Here is a 24,996-nt window from a genome sequence, read left to right as displayed (position 1 = left end):
TCATTTCATTCCGGTAACAGCTGACAGAGTAGGCCCATACTCATATCTGGCATGGCTATGCTACTGTACATAGAAAATACAATATACATTTATGTATTTTTTATACGGGCAAACTTAATTGATTTGAATTACCGATGCACCGTTATCTATGTATGTTTTGAACAATTACCATCCTCTTGCGTTATCACAGGACGGGATGAGTCGGTGAATGAAGAGGAGAAGGAGGAGGACGAGTATTTGAATCTGCTCTATGATCCTTGCCTGAACTGCTATTTTGATCCAAAGACGGGGAAGTACTATGAACTAGCTTGACTTGAAGCTCAAGAGAATCTAGATTAATAAATTAGAAGTTATTGACAGAGGGTGAATGGTTTCATCAATTTCTTGAGGCCTACATGAATAGCCCAATTCACAAAAAATCCTTCCATGTTTCTGCTTTTGTTTTTGAGAAACTAACGGGAGATTCGAGTCTCCATAAATAGTCATGTTAGTGTCTAAGGGAGTGGCACTCATTAAATCAGATACATGCTTTTTGCAAGAAATGGAGTAGTTGCCCATTCAGAAGCACATCTGATGGCAGAAAGGGTCTTCTTTTCGGAAGTCTTGGCTAGCAAATTAATATGTACGCCTTTTGAAAGAACATCCTGGAGCTTCTTTTTACCAAGAAGATTTCTGACATTCTAAGTTTTTGCCTGGATTAGTATTACAGTATAGCTCATTTTGTTCTTTATTTATCATAATTTGTGAAAAAAAAGTAATTAAAAATATATTGTGTGTATATATTGTTTGAATTAAATGTGAATTTAATTGACCGTGTTGCTGATTTCATGTGTGGAGTTTAATGAAAGTGTCCTTGTAAGGCTCGTTGGACAGAGCTGTCCTTGCCCTTATTTAATAGCCCAACACTTATAAAAGAAGATGGTTGATTTTGAATGTATGTGTAAATTGAATATTGAATTCCCCACAGTTACAATTATGCCTTGTTGTAATAACTGTATTCATAGGTGAACTAGTTTTTTATGTAACCAACGGTAACAACAGACGGGGAGCTCACGGGGCTGGCAGGTCTTTTCATCAGTCTTGCCAAAACACTGATCACAACTGATGAGCGGCTGATACGAGATTGATTCATCATTTTCAGCCTGAGATGAATTGTCGCTTCACAGTGGCAGAAAAAAAAAATGAAATGATGAGGAAAACCAACATTCATTCATCAAATTGTGATTCCCAGTGGTTTTAATCAAACAGTACTCCCAACTGGATCAGTGGCTGACCATTCAGTCGGCCAAGCCAGCATACTGGGACAAGGTCAGAGGACACTCTTTCTGTCAAATACTAACATATGGACAGCATATTCAATTACTTTACATAGGAACTGTGAGAGAAATCTATTCATAATTTGTGAAAAACACTTTTCACACAGTTTATGTGCAGTATTCGACAACAAACTGTTTTTCCAATCACAGTAGCCTAATAGTCATCGCTTACCAAACAAGACCTTGGACATATAAATCAACAATTTAGACACAAAATTTAAAATGGATTTGAATATACTTATGTGCCAAATAGAAGTTTATTCAAGTGTGCTATTAGTAGAGCTAAGTAGTACTTATTTCAGCCTTAAAGTAAGAGAGTATACTTTCAGTTTACTTTTTATGTACTTATCAGAGATATACTTAAGTATACTTGGCTCATACTGACAAGTATACAGTACATAAAAGTCTAAGTATACTTGGCTTATACTGACAAGTATACAGAAAAGTCTAAGTATACTTGGCTCATACTGACAGGTATACAGAAAAGCCTAAGTGTACTTGGCTTATACTTGTACTTAATGTTTTGATTGAGATATACTTTAGAAAAGTATAATTAAGTATTCTTGCCTTATAGGCCTAAAGAAAGGTATACTTGGATGGTAGTTGTGCTGACTTTTTGATAGAGTAGCCTATTAAAGCGTGTGAGAGTTTGTAAATGGATGTTTTGATATGAATTTACATAAATTTGTATTTCTTTTTTTATCATCACAAAACATCAAGTCAAATAGCACTTGGGGGAAATATATTTAACGTTACTTAAAGTGGCAGAACGCAGTATATTTTTTGGCATCATTGGGCAAAAATTCCATAATAATCTTTCAGCATATTGTAATTCATGTGTTCTGAGAGAAAACTAGACTTCTGCTCCTCATGGCTCTGTTTTCAGGCTTTAGAATATCTGGCCCGTGACGGGAGACTTTGACCAATCACAGGTCATTGAGAGAGCGTTCCTATTGGCTGTGCTCCGGCTGTGCTCATGTGACTGGAACTTGGCGTTCCTTCACCAGATTTCACAATGGCGGTGGCATCACAAACGTTCTCATTTTACGGCTAAACCGTGCACTACAAGATGATTCTGAAAACATTTGAGGAGAGAAATAGGCATTAACGTAACATAATATTGATTCATATTTGATCAGCGCTGCCTAGTTTGACCGTTTGGTCGGAGTTTGCGAGTGATTGACAGCCGGCTCTCATAGACAGCAGATGGACAGCGGACCTCGTCTCAGGTCTTACTGCTTGTTTTCCTCCGGTCTGTGAAATCTTGCAGATGCTGTTAGGAGCACCGGAGGACACAGTGGCACATGATATTTTTCAGGTTACCTGTTTCATGTACTACTGTCATGACATAGCGACCGTTTTATAAAAATAACTTTTTTGAATCATATTTTCTCCAATCTCGCCTACTAAAGCTTTAAGTATACTTCATAAAATAAACTTTAAGTGTACTACTTTCTTCTTGTAAGGGCTGTCATATGTTTTCATATGCTTAATCTTATGATGCATGACTGACTGTAGAAATGTGCATTTTTTTGGCCAGACATTTTGCCTGAAATGAGCTCCTTTTACTGAAAAAACTTGAAAGAACTTGAGGCTAAAGTTATAAAGTTCAACAATGTATTAGCTAATGTGCAGCAGAAACTACAAGCCTGCCTTGAACGTCTCATGAGAGAGCCACGTGACGTATGCTGAAAGGGGGCGTGGAAACACCTCCTGTTGTAGGTGAGAGAAACCAGGAAGAGAACAACCGGGTGTGATCGACCCCCAGCACGGTTACATCCAGACAGACAACACTTGTATTGAATTATTAAGATGTTCCCCCACTAGTTTGGGATTTAATTCTGATTAAATAGTCTATAATGAGCTGAGCTTACCACCAGGCTCTAAAGTCACCAGGATGTCTGCAGCACAACAGGTAAATAAAAACATCTGTTAAATTCCTGCTGGAACTCTCATTGGTTTGCAGACAAAATCCTGAACATGCAAACATACAAACAAGTCATTATTATGATCGTGGCGTCCCACAATATACCTGTAACTGTGTCTATTGTGCTCAACGTGAAGCTGTTTAAACTAGTTGACATCTAGTATGTGGAAGTAGAAATAAGGAACTATTTCCTTATTTATAACACAGGCTGCTATCATGACATTATGAAAAATGGAGGCACTTTAGAGGAGAAAACATACACTTTTTAGAACAGCTTTTAATGTGTAATTTAATGTTGTGTTTTTATATTATGGTGTTCTTTTTTATGATCATTTTAACTGTGTAAAGTGTCTTTGAGTCTCATGAAAAGCGCTCTATGAACAAAATGTATTATTAATAATAATAATATTATTATTATTATTATTATTATTAATAATAATAATAATAATAATAATAATGATGTTAGGCTCTATCCTCTTTTTTTTTTTCAATTCAATTCAATTCAATTCAATTCAATTCAATACTTTTATTGCCATGTCAACCCACAGTTGATTGGAATTTGTTTCGGTGCAGTGCTCATTACAAACAGACAAAAGCACACACATAAAAAACCATAGTGTACATAGGAGACAACCACCTACATTTATACAATCATTCAGACCAATACAATCGTAAAATACTGTGAAGAGCTTTGTGCTATTGCAACTTCCCCTAAAGTGTCTAGTGCAAAACATTCCTAACTGTGTGTTATTGCACAATACTCACTATTTTACAGATCTATCTAGAATCATTCATAAATTCATAAAGAACCTACTGCAATAATAATAATAGCTGTAGCTGACTTTGGGGTTCATGTTTCAAGGTCCATTCGTGATCTCTCTGCACAGACTGCAACATGCATGATGATGAAGCTAATTTATAGGAAGCTACAAATCTGTCATTATCTTATAAAAATTTATCAAGATAATGCCAGATTTGTAGCCTACAAATCTGGCATTATCTTTCTTTGAAAGATGCCTTTCAGCTAGAGCTGTCCCCAATACTATTTTGGGGTTTCGGAGCCTCGGTGAGTAATATTTGAAGGTATTCAGAGCTTTGTTTCTCTTGGCGGCACGCTGCAGCAGGCTGACATGTTCTTCTGTCTGTCTTCATCTTCAGTGCCCGGGACAGTGCCGCTGCCGCACTACTGTACACACACACACACACACACACACACTTTTACACCTCTACACACAACAAACAGCGATATCCTTCTGAGAATAACTAATAATAATGAATGTTGAATATGAATTGTGGGATTATTCCTTATTTCATGGGCTAATTAGGGATTTATACATTATTATAATATACTTATATATAAAAAACCGAAGCATTCGAATACTGATTCGGAGGTCGATTACCATGGCAACGGTCTACGCTTCGAAGCATTCGGGTCAGCCCGACTTTCAACTGCACCTTACATAAAGATAAAGCATCATGAATGGAATGACAGGCCAAAAATAGATTGATCTTACAAAAAATAATTTGGATCTGTTACAAGTGTGGTGATATCTCATCAGTTTCATTGTTTTTCATATGACACCTCCTCACGTGTGTGATTAATAGTTGAATTGTAACTTTTTGGACCGTGTGAATCCCAATTATCACTACAAAGATTAAAGTTCTCGCACTCTACTCATCACCTATGATCTTATGCATAATAAAACAGTGGCTAGTGATCATATTTCTGATGCAAGTGATCATTTATTGTCAGAAATGTCCTGCTTGGCCTGTGATTCACACCCCCGCTGTTGAGCTTTTTGGTCGTCCACCGGTGTGATCCATAACACACACACGCTGCTCAGCTGTCATATCTCCTGCCCGTATTTCCTTTTTTATCTGAGCCACACATCATGAACTGAGCTGTTAGGTTTATGGGCTCTTTAACTACCCCACTGTTAGATCTTATTGGATTCATTTGTCTTTTTAGGCCGGGTTAAGGCTTCACCCCGGGATTATTGCATCGGTGGTCTTCGTCGCCGTGGCGGCAATAGTTGCCGCTCTATTGATCATCCGAAAATACTGCTACCCAGTCAAGTAAGCAGACTTCATTAATGAGCCTTAACAAGATTATTTTAAATTCTTATTGCAGTAAAAAACACATCACTGTCACATAACTTTATTTCAGTAATGTGAGATACAGATACTCCCAGCTGAGGCGGATGGAGGAGCAGGGTTCAGCAGTGACAGAGGGCGAAGGCGACAGGGGGCCCTCCACAGTGGGAGAGGAGTCAGACGAGGTCAGTGCGTCGTGGCTGCCCTGATTGCAGCTTTCACTGTCATCCATCCCACCATACAGGCTGACACAGCTGTAACTTTCCTTATCACTTCACATGTCATTTTATTTCCTTCTGACAGGATCTTCTGGAATAGATTTCGGATGGGGATGCTGCTGGACCGCCTGAGAAGGAGTTTTTATTGTGGATGAATTGTGTGCTTTAGGGCTGCATATAATGATTATTTTCATTTGGTCAGCACAACTTCAGAAAACAGTAAGAATATACCCAGCACAATTTCCTACAACCCACGGTGACATCATCAATTGTGCTGTTTTGTTCAATCAACAGTCCAAAATCTTCAGTTTAGCAGCACATTTTCACATTTTAGAAGCTGGAACCAGCAAATGTTTGGCATTTTTTCTTCAATAATAGCCTAACCTAAACGATTAATACGCTATATCATATTCTGAGGACTGACTAATTGATTGTTTGATTAGTTACGCCTGTGATGGGGTTTATGTTTCTGGATTTGTATTCATCGTCTGGCTTGAATTCTTATCAGAGTGTTATATTTTGTGCTTAATGTGAAACGTGTTTAATCTGTATTATCACCGACACCAATGACGAGATCCTTTAAAGTGACACTTCACCAGTTTTAAACATCGTCATCGTTTTACTCCGTCTGTGAGAACTGTTGTATAATTTGTTCTGTGACTGTGGAGCAGCTTCTTAAAGCTAGGGTCAGTAATGTTGGGAAAACTATCAAGAGTAAACTAGATTTTAAAAATGATTCAACTAAAACACCGAACCCAGTTTTCCCAACTCTTTTCCAATGAAAGTAGCTCTAGCAGCGCTAGCTCCAAAAGTCCATAAATCTAGAGAGAAAATGGCCACGTCGGCAAAACTGACAGTCCGTCGCTTCATGCCTCCCTCCAGAGCTACTCCCCCAAAATCAGCATTATGAACGTAAACATATCATAGTGAATGTAAACAACGAACATGGCTATGTTAGTATTTACGACTGTCAAGCTAGCAGCTTGTGAAAGACTTCGGTGACACGCAATGAGCCCGTCCAATCATTACATTTGGGGCGAATGAAATGATTGGACGGGTTTATTACAGTCCTGCGACAGCCACAGATACCAGATTTCTTTTTCTTTTTTTTTTGGCCAGAGCATTTGATTTGTTGATTGCTATCAGCATGTAATGAGAATCTCAACAAATATAACAAAATTTTTTTTTAAAGAAGTTGGTAATCTTCTTCAATGATTACCAACAAAAGATTACGAAAGATTACCAACTCTAGCTTTAAGTCTGACAAAATCACCCTGATGTAGCCGTGATATAGACAGGCATTTTGGGAACGCAGGATCCAGCATTTATTGGAGAAGATACATAATTGGTACTAAAAGTCAGGATATTTCGGCCTTTGCTGCAGTCCCTCAACTCTGTGGAAGTCCAATACTATCTCTTTTACTGTTACAGTTACTTGCTTCTTCTCGTCCTCGTACTGTCCAGCTGTCAAAATACAGTTGTGAGAAAAGAGGAGCTGGTAAAAATGTCAATATGTTACACTGACAGCAATAAGCGTAAAGAGCAGTTTGAATTAATTAGTGACTTTTTTTGCCGTTGGATTCACCTCTCAGCTCACCTTTTTTTTTAATGTCAGATGTATAGGTTTCTCTTAAGAGATTTTAAAGTTTTATTCTATGATATAAAATGCGTCAGTAAACATCCCACTCGTGAATTTTGAACAATAAAGTGTCTTAAAAAAGGTGGTTGCTAACAAGCGGCTAAATGAGACTACTAGACATCGTCACGTCGACTCGTCCGCCTTTACGGCCTTGTTGTTTAAACTCGCGTTCACACCGTGGTGGAGTTTGTTTATAGCCCAACATTAGCTTTTTACTTCCGGTGATTGCATTTACGTTTCAAAAGTCATAAAAGTGGTGTTCATTTGTGAAGATTATCTTGCTGAACAAAACGTGTAAGTATCATAAATGTGTGTTTGCCACAGATCTTATTTTCTGCAATAATCCAAAACCCTTTTGGATCGGCTTTTTGTTGAGGGAACCCAGGGCGATACTAACTTTTCTTTTCTGGCCTACAAAAATACGTCACCCCTGCAGCAGTCTATTATTGGCAGATTAATACACATGCGAATAAAGAATGGAAAGATTTAACAAAAAAACCTGTGGAAACAAACCAAATAGTTGCTAGGTAAGAATGTAACAGCAACACGGTAATAATTTGCCTAAATGTGGTTAAATAAACCTCAAATTATTAAAAGCAAAGTGTGTAGCATTATCTCACTGACAGTGTAATGTGCATTCACTGTGTCATTATCCAGCGGTCATGAAATAAGCCGTTGGAGATTTGACATTTCAGATGTTTCAAACACCATAATTGACTTGCAGCTAAACATAGTCCCACAGTGCTGCGAACCAGTCAGCCAGCTCCCTTTGAAATATATTTCCCTTTTCATGCTAACGTTAACCCACTTAAAGTAAATTTGCTGTAGAGTTCAGAGTCCACCGCCTCTTTAATGGACTTTCTAGGCTGAGTGATAATGCGTGATATTTTTTGACAGCTACATTTGCCACAAAGAAAAAAAAAAAAAAAACTTTAACTCCACCTGCGAGAGAGTGAGTCACGAGTGAACATTATTATGTGTCAGTGTCGCAGGATGCTGGTTGACAACTCAACCCGGTAAATCATTAATCAGAAAATCATTCCGCTGTGGCTTCTGTTTTAATTCACAGTTTGTATGATTGTATTAAAAGTTCATGTATTATTGCAAATCTAAATGACAGAGTTTGCTCTACAGTTGTTGCTGATGATGACGTCAATGATGACGGTGACGGCTGCATATTTTTTATTCTGGTGTACATATGAGAAATATTTATGTTGGTTATTAAATCTATTCATCCTGTTTGCCGTCTGCTTGGATCGTCCTTGTTCTGTTCAACTCATGACCGGCATGATGCATTCTCCCATGTCTCTTTTCTGAAGAGCATCTCTGCTTCTATTTTATTATTGCTTAAGTGGACAGGCACATTGTTTACAGGAAAGGAACAAAACATGGATATTTTTTTATTCACTCATGATTCTCTGAATGCATAATGTTCCATCTCATCAGTAAGAAGTGGTGCACATAGACCCTCTGCTGGTTGTCTTTACTATTACACTATGAGGATGCTGTAAACACCGGCTGTTATAATGCAAATCCCGTCATATGTAACACTAACAGCCCTCTATTTTGTTATTACACCAGGTTTGGGATGGATGTGGGAAAGATTTTTCAATGGCATTTACTGTATCTAAACATCTAATCATCTAATGTTAGTGCAATCACGTATTGTAAATTGCTTTCAAGATTTGTCCTTTAATTCTCTCAGTAAATTTAATTTGTTATAGTCAAAGCTGGGTTATAGACTGGGCAGCTGTCCTAGGGCCCCAGACCTTTAAGGGCCCCAAAGGCTCTGTATTCACTGTGTGACAATTAGTTTGTGGTTTGATTAATGAATATAAATTCAAATGAAAAGGGGTTTAAAGGGATAGTTTGGGTGTTTTGAAGTTGGGTTGAAGGTTTTATCCATAGTAGGTGTATTACTTACAGTGATGACGGTCGGCACTCCAGAATCAGACATGAGTACCGACACCGGAGCAAAGAGATACGGTGCTGTGGACGGGGCCAGCAGCAAAACGTATTTTAGCCACCTAAAAAAAAAATATATCCGTTTAAGTGTACGCTATATTTAAAATATTTTTCACCTGTTTTACCTTGGCGTCAGACAGCCCTTTCCGACAGGGAACTGAAAGTGAAACTTATCTATGCGCTCTCAAAAGCCAGCAGGCTCAGATGACAGTATAGATATGTTTCACCTTCAGTTCAGTTCGCCATCGGAAAATATTCTATAGTGTACACTTAAAATGATATTGATTTTTTTTTTTTTTTAAAGGAACTGTATAAGATCTAGCGGTGAGGTTGCAGATTGCAACCAACAGAAGCTTCTTCCGTGTGTTAAGCGTGTAAGAGAACTACGGTGGCAGACGCGAAAGGCCCTCTCTAGAGCCAGTTGTTGTAAGAGGAGCGAAGGTCATCTGGAGCAGAGCCAGTGTGTAGAGTGTGTGTGTACGAAGGAAGTGAGAGATGAAGCAAGAGAGAGAGAGAGTGGCGGCGATGGGAGCGAGTAATACTATCAACTCTGGCCCAAGCTGTTTTAGGCTACTGTTGAAACATGGCGGACTCCGTGAAGAAGACCTGATCCCTATGTAGATATACACGGCTCATTCTAAGGCAATGAAACACAACGCTTGTTATTATCAGGTGATTATACATTAAAGGTCCCATATTATGCTCATTTTCAGGTTCATACTTGTATTTTGTGTTTCTACTAGAACATGTTTACATGCTGTAATGTTAAAAAAAAACTTTATTTTCCTCATACTGTCAGCCTGAATGTGCCTGTATTTACCCCCTGTCTGAAACGCTCCGTTTTAGCGCATTTTGACGGAATTGCAACAGAATTGCGATGCTAGGCAACAGCTTGGGTCCATGTGTACTTCCTGTCAGCTGATGGCATTCACATACACTGCAACCAGGAAATAAAATGGGACACATTTAGAATGTGTACGTTTAAAATTATGTCAAGGTTCTAAATATTGTATATTTGTGACATCACGAATGGGCAGAAATCCTGACAGCTTGTTTCAAACGCAGAGTTTCTGAATACGGGCTATGTGTATTTCCCCGTGGATTGAATGTTTCGACACTTTCACAGTAGTTATATAGGACTTAAGCCTGCTTTATAATAAAAAAAACGTGGAAATCTCACTTTTTTTATAATATGGGACCTTTAATGAAAACATACTTATTAATATTATATTCTATTTCTGCCAATATATTACCATAATGTTACACACTGTTCCTTTAAGTGAGCCTTTCTTTAAAAGACATTTTGCTGCCGTCCCCGTCCGCAGCAGTACATTGCTTTGCTCCTGTCTCGTTACTCGATACTCTTGTCTGCTTCTCCAAGCTGGGGGCGTGCCACCCATCATCTACTGTAGGTAATACACTGACTATGGATAAGCACCTCAAACCACCCCACCTCAAAACACACAAACTATCCCTTCAAAGTGAAATAGTCTTGAGCCCCTGTCTCATAGAGAAGCCCTGTTCCAAAATCAGTTTTTAATACTTACTTTACTTACTGTTTTTACTTACTACTTTAATACTATTATACTTATACTATTTCAGTTTGTTTTAAGCTCATGTGGTGCAGCCGAAGCTGTTATTTAATATATTTTGTGTTCATTTCCTGTAATTTGTCAGCCGTCTGCCGTCTGTATACGTGTGGTTCATTTGTCAAAATATGGCCGTGCAGAGGCTTTAACACCCTAATCAGCTACTCAACTGTTTCTTGATGGATAAATAATGACCTTATTATGATCTGGCCACAGTAAACTTTAATAACAGTCATAACATCAGTTTGTTACTGCCTGTAGGGAAATGCTATTCTAGTTCGGAGCCCTCAAGGCAGGTGAAAAGCTCGGACTTAGCTGCTGTTCCAGGATCAGCAGGGCGGATGCTTACTGACACCGGGGCGTGGCCTCTGGGATTATCGTGCCTTTTACCATTTGAACGTCTGTTATGAATAATTCTTGTGCAAACAGTGTTATACTTTACTTCTTGACAAATACGCCATATTGGTGTTGTGTTTATTGAAATAACTTTTGCACTCCGCTCTTGGCCAGGTTTCCTTCTCAGTGACATTTACTTGCAGCACAGGTACAAACCAGGGTAAAACGTTTTTGTAAATTGATCTGTTTTTAGTTTTGTTTTTTAGTTTCCGATTTTGTGTTTGTGCCTATTTCATGTTTATTTATTTCCTCTTAGTTTCTAGTCTGTAGCAGATGTTGTATATCAGCAGTTTCATACAGATAACTCCACACATCATGTGGGATTTACTACAAATTTACATACAAATAGAAAACTCTGATAAATGACAGAGGGATTCTATAAACATTTCTTTTTCATTTACACATCCAATTTGAAATATGAAGCTTTTGGCTTTTTTTCCCCTCCTCTTTGTGTTATTCCCTCTCCAGGTTTCGGATGCTTGTTTGCGCACCACGCTCAACACAATCTGCTGTTTGCAAACCACATTGTTCGCCACAGACAGTATCTGTTACTGGTGGATATTGTCCCATTTTTGACACTGTAAAAGAGAGAAACTTGATCATCTAGTTCACAGTGGGTGTGAATATATATAATACCACACCCAGGCCCACAAGGCATGATGGTAGGAATTATAAGGGAGCGTGTTCACAGATGAGATGACACCAAAGCTCTGCTGTATCTACAATACTTTCGTGTTGACAGGAAATACTTGAAGTGCATTTCAAAGGTCTCAGCTCTTCCTTTTAGGAACCGAGAGCTCTGAGTTTTTGCAGATATGAGATATCGAGGTGAGATTTCACTTTATTTCAAAAGCATGTAGTTTTGTTTGTGTGTCTGCCAATCTTCATCTCTTTGTGGTTGACAGCTGTTGTGCACCTTGCTGCTGTAATCGTTGTCCTCCTAATAACCTGGGGAATCGCCATCAATTCATTTGATGTACGGCAGAAAGCAAGAAATATTCTTGGTGAGCTCATTTCTACTTATTACATCATAAATCCTGAGCCTCCTCTTCTCATTCAGTTTTATTTGCCACATCTCAATAAGACTGCCTCCATTCTTTTATTTTAGTGTTTAATGACGCGGATCAAATCAAACCAAAACTCCAAACAGGTAAATTCAATCATCTTTTTTAACATCACTTCCACATTAACTGCATGTGGGACTTCCTGCAAGATCAGAAATACTTTTCTATTTGCATTTTCAGCTGCAAGAAAACCAAAGTGCGGCCTCTCCAGAGTCTGTCCGTCTGACCATTTTGCTATACACATCAGCAGCGGAGCAGCGAATGTTGTTGGGCCAAGGATCTGTTTTGATGGTGAAATGTGCGTGTTTGATATGCTAGTACCTGAATCAACTAAATGTGTGTTTGACTGTGTGAAACTCAAACTTATTGATATCTCAACAGTATTATGAGTAACGTGCTGAATAATGTGGGACCAGGACTGAACATTGTGGTGGTAAATGGTGAGTAAAAATACTCCCTGACAGATTTAAAGTTTCTTTAAAGGTGCAGCGTGCAGGATTTGGTGAGATCTAGTGGTGTGGTTGCAGATTGCAACCGAGTACCCCTCCGCTCACTCCTCCCTTTCCAAGACTGCGGTAACGTTAGCCGCAAAGTGCAAAACCGTGGTAACGGCGTTTGCCTCACTCAGAGGCCATCCTTACCTTAATAACACTACTTTAGGAGCAACGGAAGACAAACAGCGGCTAGCGGTACCACAGTTTTGCACTCTGCGGCTCACGTTACCGTAGTTTCACAAGCGTGTCGGAGAACTAAGGTGGCCTTCAGGTAACGTAAAAACGTGAAAGTCTCTCTCTAGAGCCAGAGTTTGGTTTGTGCATTCTGGGCTGTGAAAACATGGCGGAGCAACATGGCAGACTCCATGAAGAGGACCTGCTCCCTATGTAGATATGAAGGGCTCATTCTAAGCTAACGAAAACACAACAATTCTTAGTTTCATGTGATTATACAGAAATGAAAACATAGTTATGAATAATATACTCTATTTTTTTTCTAATAAGGCTGCACGGTGGTGCAGTGGTTAGCACTGTTGCCGGCTCCTATTACATGATTTTCATCAGCAGATGAAAAGGTGGAAAAGTCCTTAAAGTGCTCATTAAAAAAACAAAACATTTTAACCTTTTAACTTCCATAAAAATTGGGCAAACTCCATCTTCTGATGAAGATCAGGTGACATGATCAAAAGCTCCAGAAGAGCTGAGGTGAGGATCTTTTTTGGTCAGTTGTTAATGACTAATGTTGTGTGTTTGTTGTGTGTTTTTTCCCACCTCATGTGAAAATGGAATAGTGGAAAAAGTTGACTACCTTAATATAAAAGATGGAAGTAAGTTTTTTTTTTTTTTTTTACCTTTTAATCTTGTTTTTAATTTAAAAGTCTATTGAACCTTAAAATTATGTTTTTTTTTGTTTTTGTTATTGTTTTTAATCAACGAAAGTCACAAAAGACATCCTGGCGTACCTGAAGGAGATAAAACCTGGAGCGATCGTCTTGGTGGCCTCGTTTGATGATGTGACAACAAAGTAAGTCCAAATCTCAATGATTCAACGATTTCATATCACACAACAACGTGACCCGCTTCTACTACTTTGTGGCAGAATGACAAAAGAAATGAGGGAGGTGTTCGTCGGGATGGGAAGCACTTTGATTAACTCTGTGAAACGCAGAGATAGCTGGGTGTTTGCTGGAAGAGCAGGGACAGGAAACAAAAGCCTCTTTGAGAAGGTTAGTGAGCCTGTTCTATTTGTGTCAGAAAAGACCATCTATTTTAAAATACGCTAAAAGTAAAGCTAAAAAACAAATGTCTTCTTCCCTGTTCACCTGACAGCAAGCTGTTAATGATGTGAAAACCAACATTTATGAAGGCTGGCCGGCCATGGTGGAGGTGGGCGGCTGTTTCCCCAAGAACCGAACTGAAGGAATGAAACCTTAAAGGACTTTTGTGATGAAAAGGAGAACATGACTTATTGAGACCCTACCCTGTAAATATGGTGCCTCTCCGAAAAGTTTGACACTACTTCTGAAGCTCAGAACTTAAAGGTGCAATTGTTAACATCGCTAACATTTAGCCACTAGATGTCTCACTCTTCTTCCTTCGTTCCATTGCTTTCACTTCACAACAAGTGGTTCCAATTTTATGGTTGAGTGGAGTGAGACTTAGACAGTGAGGTCAGGTCATGAATTGCAACATCAGCTATAGTTATTTCACACTAACTGGCAACTTGATTGCTGACAGACTGAGGACACAGAGACACCGTGTGATACCAACTAGAGATGTTCCGATACCGATTCCGATACCTGGACTTGCGGTATCGACCAATACCGAGTAACAATTCGATACCAGCATGATAACTATAATATCTTCGTCGCTTTTGGGCTATCTTTGTGGAATTTATATCGTTGTTGGAATTTGGTTTCCAACGTTTGGTGCTGCGGTTCGTCCTTTTTTCCTGTTAGCCACTGTGAAATATTGCCAAATGGCTGACATTTTCCTCACTCTGACTACCGTTACCAAATATCGTATATTGCCAAAAAGTGAAATTAAATTGTTCGTTCTATTGCAACATCAGCGCCCAGAAGCAAAGCTACACTTCCGCCATTTTGGACTGAAAGCGGCTACCGGATGACAGTAAAACGTCCGCCTACTGGTATCGGTAACAGAACAACTCTAATACCAGCGTTGTTATACTATTGCCTCACAAGTGTTGCTAGAAGTGGGGACCAAACGTCAGATATATTCCACAGAGATAAACAAAACATTCATTTTGGACCCGCCAAATTTAGTTTTTTAATGAATAATACTTTTTTTTAGAAAAAAACATTCTTTTATTCGGCACCTAAAAGCTCTCTAGGTGTATTATATGTTATCAATAAGACCTTTAACTTATTGGACATAGATAGATAGATAGATAGATAGATGGATAGATAGATAGATAGATAGATAGATAGATAGATAGATAGATAGATAGATAGATAGATAGATAGATGGATAGATAGATAGATAGATAGATAGATAGATAGATAGATAGATAGATAGATAGATAGATAGATAGATAGATAGATAGATAGATGGATGGATAGATGGATGGATAGATGGATAGATAGATGGATGTCTGAGTCAAGTTTGTCATTTGTGATTCTAGGCTTTTAATAAAATTGACTGGACTTGACAAGTGCTGTTAATAGTAATAGAAAATGTAATATTAATGTTCAAAGAATGGAAAGAAATGGAAACATTTGACACGTTTGATAGAGGTGACTGGATACTGTGTAGTTATCTACTACTGGTTGCTAGGCTATGGAATATGCCAACAGTTTTGTCCCTCTGGGATAAATGAACAATATTTGTTCTGCTTCCTTTCAGGTGGAGGATAATTTATCATTTCACTTTCAGAGCCATCTGCTCTCTTTCATCTCGTATTTCTCACTTTTTTCATTACTTTCCATGGAAGCACATTTGTTACATACTTTTCCATTTCATCCTGTAGTGGTGGAGATGTTACTCGAACCTTTACTTTAGTAAAAGTACAGAGTATTACTCCTGCATTCAAAATCCTACTTAAGTACTGAAGTATTATCAGTGTAACAATGTGTAATCAGCATTTACTGGTGTGGCTGGTGGAGGTGGCGCTAGTTTTAACTACTGTATACTACTACAGTTAGGTAGTTTAGTTTACTAGTTCCCAACAAAGGGTCAAATTATAAATGTGAGGGGTCAAAAAAAAGATGAAAACAAACTTCTGGTACACAAATTTGGATTCATTTTTTGGACTTTTCAACAAAGCTTTATTTGTGTGTGAATATTTTGACCCTTCTGGGCATCGAGTAGTTAGACTAGACACTTTTACAAGGGGTCAAACCAAAACCACTGATTTCATTTTTAAAGAGGACCTATTATGCTCATTTTCAGATGCATACTTGTATTTGGGGTTTCTACTAGAGAACATGTTTACATGCTTTAAAGTTCAAAAAACGCTTTACTTGGTTGTGTCGCAATACACCATAGATGGCATGCACAGAGGCGTTTATGCTCAACACATATAGTTGCAAAACTGTATGCTCTGAAACGCCTGGGGGACAAATTATTCTGTGGATAAGTGATATGTCAACGAGTGGTACCGGAAAGGAAAGTAGGCTGCCTGGCAACAGTAGTAAACACTAAACACCGACGTATGTACCGCCAAACACTGCATTTGCGTATACTGTAATTAATACTATCGCTTATCTCCAAGTCCAAATGATTTTCTGTCTCTGTGCTTCCCCTCGGGTCGCCACTCTTTCCATGAGACCTTTTTTTTAGCTTTTACAAAACGATCTCTCATATTCTTTCACAGCCTGCAGCAGAAAGCCTCTTCTTTCCCCCAGTGTGTTGCCTGTTTCTTTCCAAGTATTTAATGACATGTGACTGTCTCTGTGGTCTCTCAGTTCTCTATGAACAGTTGTAGAGATGTCTGTACAGGCAAACCTGCTCGGCCAGTCTTCCCTTGAAGCCATCCATGTTGAAATAAAAGCCTCAGCCCGCGCAGTGGGCGTGCAGTTACAAAAACTCAGAGGTGTACAACAAAGCGCCGACGGCGACCATAAACCAGGCTTAACTAGTTTTGTTCGAGGCCGTGCCAAACTTGCCACTAGGCATGTATTATGCAAATGTGTTACTTGGTGACATCAGCACGTTACGGAAGAAAAGGCGGGACTTCAAGCAAGGCATTTCAGGCAGCTCAGGAGCTGTGTTTCTGTGGGGGACAGTGACTCCCTTAGGCGGGGACTTTGGGGCTTTGTAACTTTTCAGACCATTCACAAAAAACTATATAACACACTAAAGGAGAGGGAAAAAGCACAAAAGCATAATAGGTCCCCTTTAACAATGCAGTGTAGGCCTACTTTATATGCCGCAGGCTACTTGAGTACATGTACTTTCCACCTTCCACCACTGCTGTACATTAAATATTCTTGCAGCACTTTTGGCCTGTTCTCCAGGGTTTGTCTTCCACTTGGTTGCTGCTTCCCGGGAGAATCATCATTGGTCCAAACACAGAGCAGCTTCCTCTCTCTGCTGGAGGAGAGAGAGAGAGAGAGAGAAAGAGAGAGAGAGAGAGAGAGAGAGTCAAATTATTATTGCAACTCTGTCCGCTGTGAGACCAGGAGGTGTTTGTGCAGAAAACTAAATCTGGACTGAGGACATGGGAGTCACCCATGGAAAGAAGGTAAATTTGTCTATTTTTATTCTTCGTTTACTCAGTTTTCTCTGTGAGACATGTCTCGCTAAAATAATCCAGCAGAAGCATCCATGTGGCAGAAATACTTTCTTGGCATGCGTTGTGTATTTGAGAAGATTAAGCCACTGAAAGATAATGAAGAACCAACTGTTACAGTATGTCATAATAACAAATGATAAATACAGCATTAATTGCGTCACATTTAAGCTTTTTGTTTGGCAGACAGTTTTTCCTGTGGTACGTTTATCTGTCACTGTTATCTCTACCTTTTTATTCCCAAAGACAGCGAGTGCTTGAACCAAACACAGGTCTTTATCCAATGACAAAAAAGCCTTGCCAAGACTGGAGAGTGGGCCTTGGAGAGGGTTTACCCCGTCATGTCCAATTAATTCTTCCCCACACAGTATCCACTGTCTGAGCTTCAGCCAAACAGTACAGCTCTTCCCTCATCAACCAAACAGCAGCCAGCAGCAGAGCTGTCATTAAAATGCCTCATCTAGATCTCACTTTTTCCTCATTCTGACGCTTTACTGTCACTTTTTGAAACACATTTAACAATTCTCTTAAATAACCCAGACACTGTGCAGCTGAACTAATGCCAAGACTACTACAAAACATTATGTGCATGGATCAATAATGTAACTGTATAATAGATGGTGCTTAGAGCAAAAAGTATAAGCTGCCAAATTTTTTTTTCCCACATTCAAATGTTCAAGAAACAACAAACACTGAAAGAATGTCTTTATTCAGCCGTCCAGTCTGAGTCCCACGGGGGGAATAATTCCTGTCTGGACTATTATTTCTGCTCAAAACTCCAGCAAATGAGAATCTCAGTGGGAATCAAACTGTGTTGTTGTTTGATCCTTGTCATTAATGAGGTGGCAGCCCTCCACCTCACCAGTAAGGGCTCTCGCTTCACTGGACATGTGGAACCAGAGCTGACACTTCATTTGTCTGTCAGCATCATAATACGGCTTTGTGCTGCCGCCATTTGCATGAAACTGCACTGGTGACCCGACAGAGAGATGTCTATCTATTTGGAGGGCTATCGTGTGTCACACTGTGTCTACACACTATATCAAAAACCTATATCACAGGGATAACTTGGTGTAATATGAGATGTATTCTATCGATTTTACATGTCATTTAACCTTTTCTGTTGACAGAAAGATTCTCCAGAGACACGCCTGAATGGGTCTGGTGAGAAATCATGATTATTATCATTATTATAAAGAGACAGGGTAAGCTGTTTGTCTGTTTGTGTGACTACAGGGAAGAAACTGTGCAGAGGTAGCACACGTATAGGTGGATCTGTGTTATAAAAGCACATCTGGTCACCGTCGTATTTGTTGCAGAAGCATTTTTATTGATCCTAACTGTCATTAAAGAGTTAAAAAGGTCCTACAACATATCAATAAACCATTTGCCTATAGTGGCATTCAACATTCAAGCCTGTATAATGTGTTTTAAAGGTTCCACATTATAAAAAAGTGAGATTTTCATGTTTTTTTATTATAAAGCAGGCTTAAGTCCTATTTAAATACTGTGAAAGTATCGAAATGCTCAATCCACAGGGAAATACACACAGCCCGTATTCAGAAACTGAGCGTTTGAAACAAGCCGTTAGGATTTCTGTCCAGTTGTGATGTCACAAATATACAATATTTAGACCCTTTGCACAGTTTTAATTGTAAACATTCTAAATGTGTCCCAGTTTATTCCTGGTTGCAGTGTATGTGAATGACATCAGCTGACAGGAAGTACACATGGACCCAAGCTGTTGACCTAGCAATGCAATTCCGTCTCAATTGCGTCGAAATGTGCAAAAATGGAGCGTTTCAGACAGAGGGTAAATACAGGTATATTCAGGCCGACAGTATGAGGGAAATAAAGTTTTTTTTTAAACATTACAGCATCTAAACATGATCTAGTAGAAACACAAAATACAAGTATGAACCTGAAAATGAGCATGATATGGGACCTTTAAAGCAAGAGAAATAACACAATCATCCTTTTATAAATGAATAGATGAATTCATAAGCAACAAAACTCACCATTTCAATACACAAAGGGGTTTTGTTGCTACAGACTTACTTGCTCTGGTATGACCAGTTGCTTAACCACTTACCATTATGCCTTATTTTATTAGAGGTGTAGGGGGTAGGGGACGGGATGTTCATGGATAGATAAATTGTCAGCAGTAGATGTCACATAGAAGTGTACATCATCTGAAAGTTGGGAACCTGCAGATTCATTTTGAGATGCAGCTAACACTGTGTGTGAAGTTGTTCTAGTCATTAATACGAAATGAAAATGAATTATATAAAATAAATTGTGAAAGTGTATAAGGGTTTAGAACATTATGATATCAGTATATGATTTCCATCCCCATGCTCTATTATGTCTCATGAATTGATGCAGCAGTTTTTGGGTTGATATCATTTGTTACACAGATTTGGTGCTAAATTTAAAAAAAAATGACCACTCGATAATTGATAAATCAATAATCCCTCCAAAATACCACATTAAGACACCAAAGACCTTGAGGAACACCATAGAAAAAGCCATGCTGTGATTTGGTATAAAAAACTTTTGACATTTGGAGATTTCTGCAAGAATTGTATTTTTAGGTTTCAGTCAGACTGATGAGCAGATCAAATGTTTATATCACCATTGCGCTAAACCATATGAGTGAGATACTATCAAATAAGAGGGCTCCCAAATAAAAAAAATAAAAAAATTATAATCTTGACCTTGACGTTTTTATTGACCTTGGAAATAGCAGGCTAAAACCTGTTAGCTCAGGGTCCACTTACTGGACATTTTGTGGAGCGTTCAGCTGCATCTGATGTCTTTCATAAACTGATGGTGTTTGTTTAGTTGTCACGTGACAACATAAAAAATGTTTATCGTATATATTTTTCTATATCGTTTCTATCGCAATATATTCTAGGCCTATATTTATTTATTTTTTCTCTATGATTTCACCACTGTCTCTGTTCACATAATAATCTCTCTGGTGTCCTCTATCTTTTGACAGAGTCACTTAAAACTGATATACTATGTGTTGTTAATACGGCTGTGGCTCAGAGGGTAGAGCAGGTTGTCCACCAATCGGAAGGTCGGAGGTTCAATCCCCGGCTGCTCCGGGTCACATGTCGATGTGTCCTTGAGCAAGACACGTAACCCCAAATTGCTCTCGAAGGCATAGCCATCGGTGTGTGAATGAGTGTTTAGATTAGATCCTGATGGGCAAAGTTGGCACCTTAGCAGCCTCTGCCATCAGTGTATAAATGTGTGCGTGAATGGGTGGATGTTGACATGTAGTATATAGTTGGAAGACTAGAAAAGCGCTATAGAAATGCAAGTCCATTTACCAATACTTAAGCAGATGTAATGGTGAATGTTTAACTTGTATGATGAATACTGTATCACACACAAAGTAAAATGACCTTTATACTGTATGTTTTTCTCTTTAGCACCAGTAAAGCAGACAGACCAAACTGAACAGCAACAGACCGATGCAGAGCGATGCAGTGAGCTTCAGGCTCCTCCGTGCCAACTACAGAGTGAGGAGGAGAGCAGTCGACTCATCAGACCACAAAAATCTCTCAATCCTTTAACGGCTTCCAAGAGCCACCGGGAGCTCCACAAAGAACTGAGGATGACCCACAAGAGGTTGGAAAAAAGACACACTCTCACACTTCCCTTTCATTGTTTATATATGAATCATAAAGTCCTTCTGTGTTTCTGTCAGGAGAGTGTCTCAAGAAGGAAAGTCTGAACTCCAGCAGGCGTTAGAGAAGAGGAGATGGGAACAAGGGATGAAGGCGAGCAGGGATCAGGAAGAGGCCAAGATGAACAGATCACCACTTCATCAGGAGCTGCAGAAGAGACATCAGAGGCTAGAAAAGGTCTGCAAAGCACACAGCTCTATTTATTTCTCACTTTTCACAAAGAAAATTATCTAACAAATCATCATAGTGGTTGACATTAAATTAAATTATCTATTCTGAGAGCGTAAATTACTGTGTAATATAAAAAGGTTCAGTATTTTCTCACAGAAGATTGACATTGGTGGTGTATGTGGAGTGTATGGTGGAGCATCATGTTGTTCTGCAGTCAGCCAGCGGAGGGCAGCGTAGACACTCTGCACAGGTCCAGTCTGGGCTCCTGCAAGAAAAATCATTCATCTGATAGACACTATACTTGTTTTGATGCCTTCTTGTGTTAAAGTTAAAGTTATATGAACTAAAAGACAGCACATAAAGATATATATTTTTTAAAATTTACAAACCATTTACAAATATTCATCTGTGTTTACAGTTTTTCTCATTCGCTTTAGCTCAATTCTTGTTTTTTTCAAAGTTCAACTCTCTGAACAATTAGTTTGTTGTTCACAACAGATCTGAATTTCTCATTCATTCAAGCAAATTGCACATGTGCTAAAGAGTAAGTACAACAACCACTTGCACACATCTTGCTGATCAAAACAGATGAGTTGACTCAGTGAAATTGTCGAACTCTTCACAACTTCTAAACAGTATTTCATCGTTTGAGCCATCACATGCAAAATGTTCCATTCAATTATCAAAATTCTGTCAGACATGCATGTATATTACATGAATATCTATGATGAGGAGGTACAATTTGTTCTTTTTGAACTGAACCACTGCAGGTTTTTTCATTGTTGCAGGATTGTTGTTGTTGTTGTTGTTGTTGTTGTTGTTTTTGGCATAGATGTCAATTTGTGGCAAAAATTCTATTCACTTACATGAAAGATCAAAAGAGAATTTTCTATTTACAGTATAATACATGTAACACATTGTTACACGAACAAATTTACTGTATACATACAAATGCGCATATCCTTTTTCTGTCTAGCTATTACATATTGACATTTACCAGTAAACTTTGACCTACTGTTGAAACGTGAATCTAAACAGCTCAGTGCGATACACATTCAGCCAGACAAAACTGACATGCTGGTATCGTACAGTAATTAGTCAGTGGGAACAGAAAAGTAGAACAAAACTGAATTTTGTATATAAGACACATTTCCAGGGTTGACTGCCATGGTGACAAAACATCTAAACATTTTGACCAGTACGGCTCACACGATGACAAAACAACTTTTCATTTCGGTGACATTGGCCAGTTTACTGACACAATAACTGGGTTTTGAAGCATGAATGAAGCGTTTTAGGTGATTTTCTACCTTTTGTAGACATGCAATAGAGTTTCCATCAAACAGTTGTGACAATTGTACAGTTTAGAGAAAGTTAAGGCTGTTTAAAAAATGAGCCAAAGCGATTGAGAAAAACTGTAATATGCATTGTGTGGATCTTCCAGGCCTTTAATTTTAGGGAATTAGCTCTAAACCCAGACATTTGTAAAATATTGTGTGGAAATGGTGCTTGTTTACTGTGACTACACATAATCGTAATGTCTATATTTTCATTTGTCTTCAGCTGGAGAGCGACACAGGACAACAGCAGCGAGAGGGGCCAGAGTTCATCCGAGTCAAAGAGAGTCTGAGAAGGACGGCAGCATTGGAGGAAAACAAATGAGACAGTTCTGATTTGTGATTGTTTGGTGTTGACAGTCAGCACAGAGGACCGTTTGGGAACAAGGTACAAGTGGGTGGAGAGACTGATCTTCACTATAAACCTGTACAGCAAATAGATAATAATACTGATCAGCATTCAGGATGAACAAAACAATCAGATGAAGAGGTGCAGTAAGACAAAATCAAGTAAGCAAATTGTCCCAGTGATTAACAGAGGACAGGTTCTAGAGAAGCAGCGTTCAGTCCTTCTGTTAGTATACAGTAGATTAGGCTTGAGTTGGTTAAGTTAGACAGCTGGATCATGTAGACAGTGATGACAGCTGGAAACTGGATGTGTCAGCGGCTGTAGTATCATTTCTCACTCTATTCTCCCAACAATGCAAACAGAATTAATATGTGTGACTATTTTGTAACATCTTTTTTATGTGTCTTAAGCGACATATTTTGTTTCCGTGATACTCAACAAGACGCACATTTTGCTATGCTGTCCGTATGGTAAGGAGCGACAAAGTTTCACTGCACAATTTTATAATGTCTGTTTTATGATGTTTGGAAGTGTAGCATCGTCAGTATACTATAGTCAAAAATCTGGTATTTGTCTGGAACTGTGACTGATGTCCACACTGAGAATTAATGTCATACTGAGATGACTATTAAGATTGAGTCTTTTGTGTGCCATTCAATAATATTTACATTAAAAAAGATATTCAATAACATGAAATTGATATGTTGAAATATTTTCTCGTAACAAATGAGTGTAATTCCACAGTGATGTAACAGGAAAAAGTGAACTTGTGAACATTTACTTAATTATGATCAGTGGTGGTACATTTACTCAAGTACCGTACTTAAGTAAAAATGTATGATACTTGCACTATACTTCAGTATTTCCATTTTATGCTACTTTATACTTATACTACATCTCAGAGGCAAATATTGTTCTTTTTACTTTGCACTACATTTTCCTGATTGCTTTGGTTACTTTACAAATTAAGATTATTGCATGCAAAACATGCAAGGAGTTTATAAAATATGATGTTTTGTTAACAGTTTATACCAATGCAGCTGAAACGTTTAGTCGATTAATCAGATGATTAACAGAAAATTAATTGGCAACTATTTTAACAATTCTGAAGTCATTTTTCATTTTCCAGTTTCTCAAATGTTAAGATTTGCTATTTTTCCTTTAATTAATTAAATAGATTTTTAATCATGTTGAGGTTCGGACTGTTGGTTGGACAAAACACACATTGTGATGACATTTCTCACTATTTTAAGAATTTTTACAAACCAAACAATCAGTCGATTAATGCTGAAAGTATTCAGTAGATTAATCCATAATGAAAAAAATTATTAGTTACAAAACAGTTAAAAACGAGCTCCACCTCAACCAACTGCAACAGTAAAAAACTGCTTTTACATTAATGCATGAATAATAATAGTACGTTAAATACTTTAAGTACATTTTCCTAATTCTACTTACATACTTTTACTTAAGTAACATTTTCAATGCAAGACTTTCACTTGTAACAAAGTATTTTTACTGTGTGGTATTAGCACTTTTACTTAAGTAAGGGATCTGAATACTTCTTCCTCCCCTGATTATGCATGACGGGAGGTGAAAATTTCTTTTGGAAAATATTAGAATGTATAAATCTTATTATGAAATAATAATTATCAGTATACCAGAAGAATCAAGCTCATATTTATCTTTAAAAAGTCCAAGAACATCTATATAATAATAATAATAATAATAATACGATCCATAATAGTAGTTCACTGTGGTCATTGTTGAGGCTGTAGTTTACAGAGGTGCTATTTGGGTTGAATTACTGTACATGTGTTTATTGTTTCCACTGTTTCTTTGAGATCACTAGTTTTGCATATTGCTCACTCAGTGTGACAACAGGAGGAATAAGTAGCCTAATGCATAAAGTAGTAAAGAGGTCAAATAAGTAAGTAAATTCAGTGATCTGCACGTCATTAGTAATCCGCACAGTTTTTTAAA

The 24,996-nt window shown here is 38.2% G+C and overlaps 3 protein-coding genes across 4 annotated transcripts in view; all 3 read left to right on the top strand.

Moving 5' to 3' along the window:
* Window positions 1–821, top strand: part of cfap20dc (CFAP20 domain containing) — a 38,632-nt gene extending 37,811 nt beyond the window's left edge. For both annotated transcript variants that reach the window (XM_074645610.1, XM_074645600.1), the window contains exon 17: window positions 191–821. In XM_074645610.1, coding sequence (XP_074501711.1) covers window positions 191–312 — 122 coding nt within the window. In that variant the 3' untranslated portion in view covers window positions 313–821. The remainder of the gene's footprint in view (window positions 1–190) is intronic.
* Window positions 822–11,800: 10,979 nt separating this feature from the next.
* On the top strand, window positions 11,801–15,135 carry LOC141776945 (protein FAM3C). The gene is made up of 9 exons (XM_074650821.1): window positions 11,801–11,806; window positions 11,998–12,148; window positions 12,253–12,294; window positions 12,389–12,506; window positions 12,590–12,648; window positions 13,479–13,529; window positions 13,642–13,726; window positions 13,802–13,928; window positions 14,032–15,135. Exons 1-9 carry the CDS (start codon window positions 11,801–11,803, stop codon window positions 14,134–14,136), a joined length of 744 nt encoding a protein of 247 aa, XP_074506922.1. The 3' UTR covers window positions 14,137–15,135.
* Window positions 15,136–17,193: 2,058 nt separating this feature from the next.
* LOC141773777 (actin-associated protein FAM107A) lies at window positions 17,194–23,735 on the top strand. The gene is made up of 5 exons (XM_074645823.1): window positions 17,194–17,407; window positions 18,586–18,619; window positions 20,899–21,097; window positions 21,177–21,333; window positions 22,891–23,735. The coding sequence occupies exons 1-5, from the start codon at window positions 17,384–17,386 to the stop codon at window positions 22,987–22,989; spliced, it is 513 nt and encodes a 170-aa protein (XP_074501924.1). The 5' UTR covers window positions 17,194–17,383; the 3' UTR covers window positions 22,990–23,735.
* The last annotated feature ends 1,261 nt before the right edge of the window (window positions 23,736–24,996 follow it).

Source organism: Sebastes fasciatus, chromosome 1, assembly GCF_043250625.1.
Source record: "Sebastes fasciatus isolate fSebFas1 chromosome 1, fSebFas1.pri, whole genome shotgun sequence".
In the NCBI taxonomy this organism is placed as follows: domain Eukaryota; kingdom Metazoa; phylum Chordata; class Actinopteri; order Perciformes; family Sebastidae; genus Sebastes; species Sebastes fasciatus.
The sequence above is the reverse complement of the archived record's forward strand: the minus strand, read 5'-3'. Positions and strand labels throughout refer to the sequence as shown.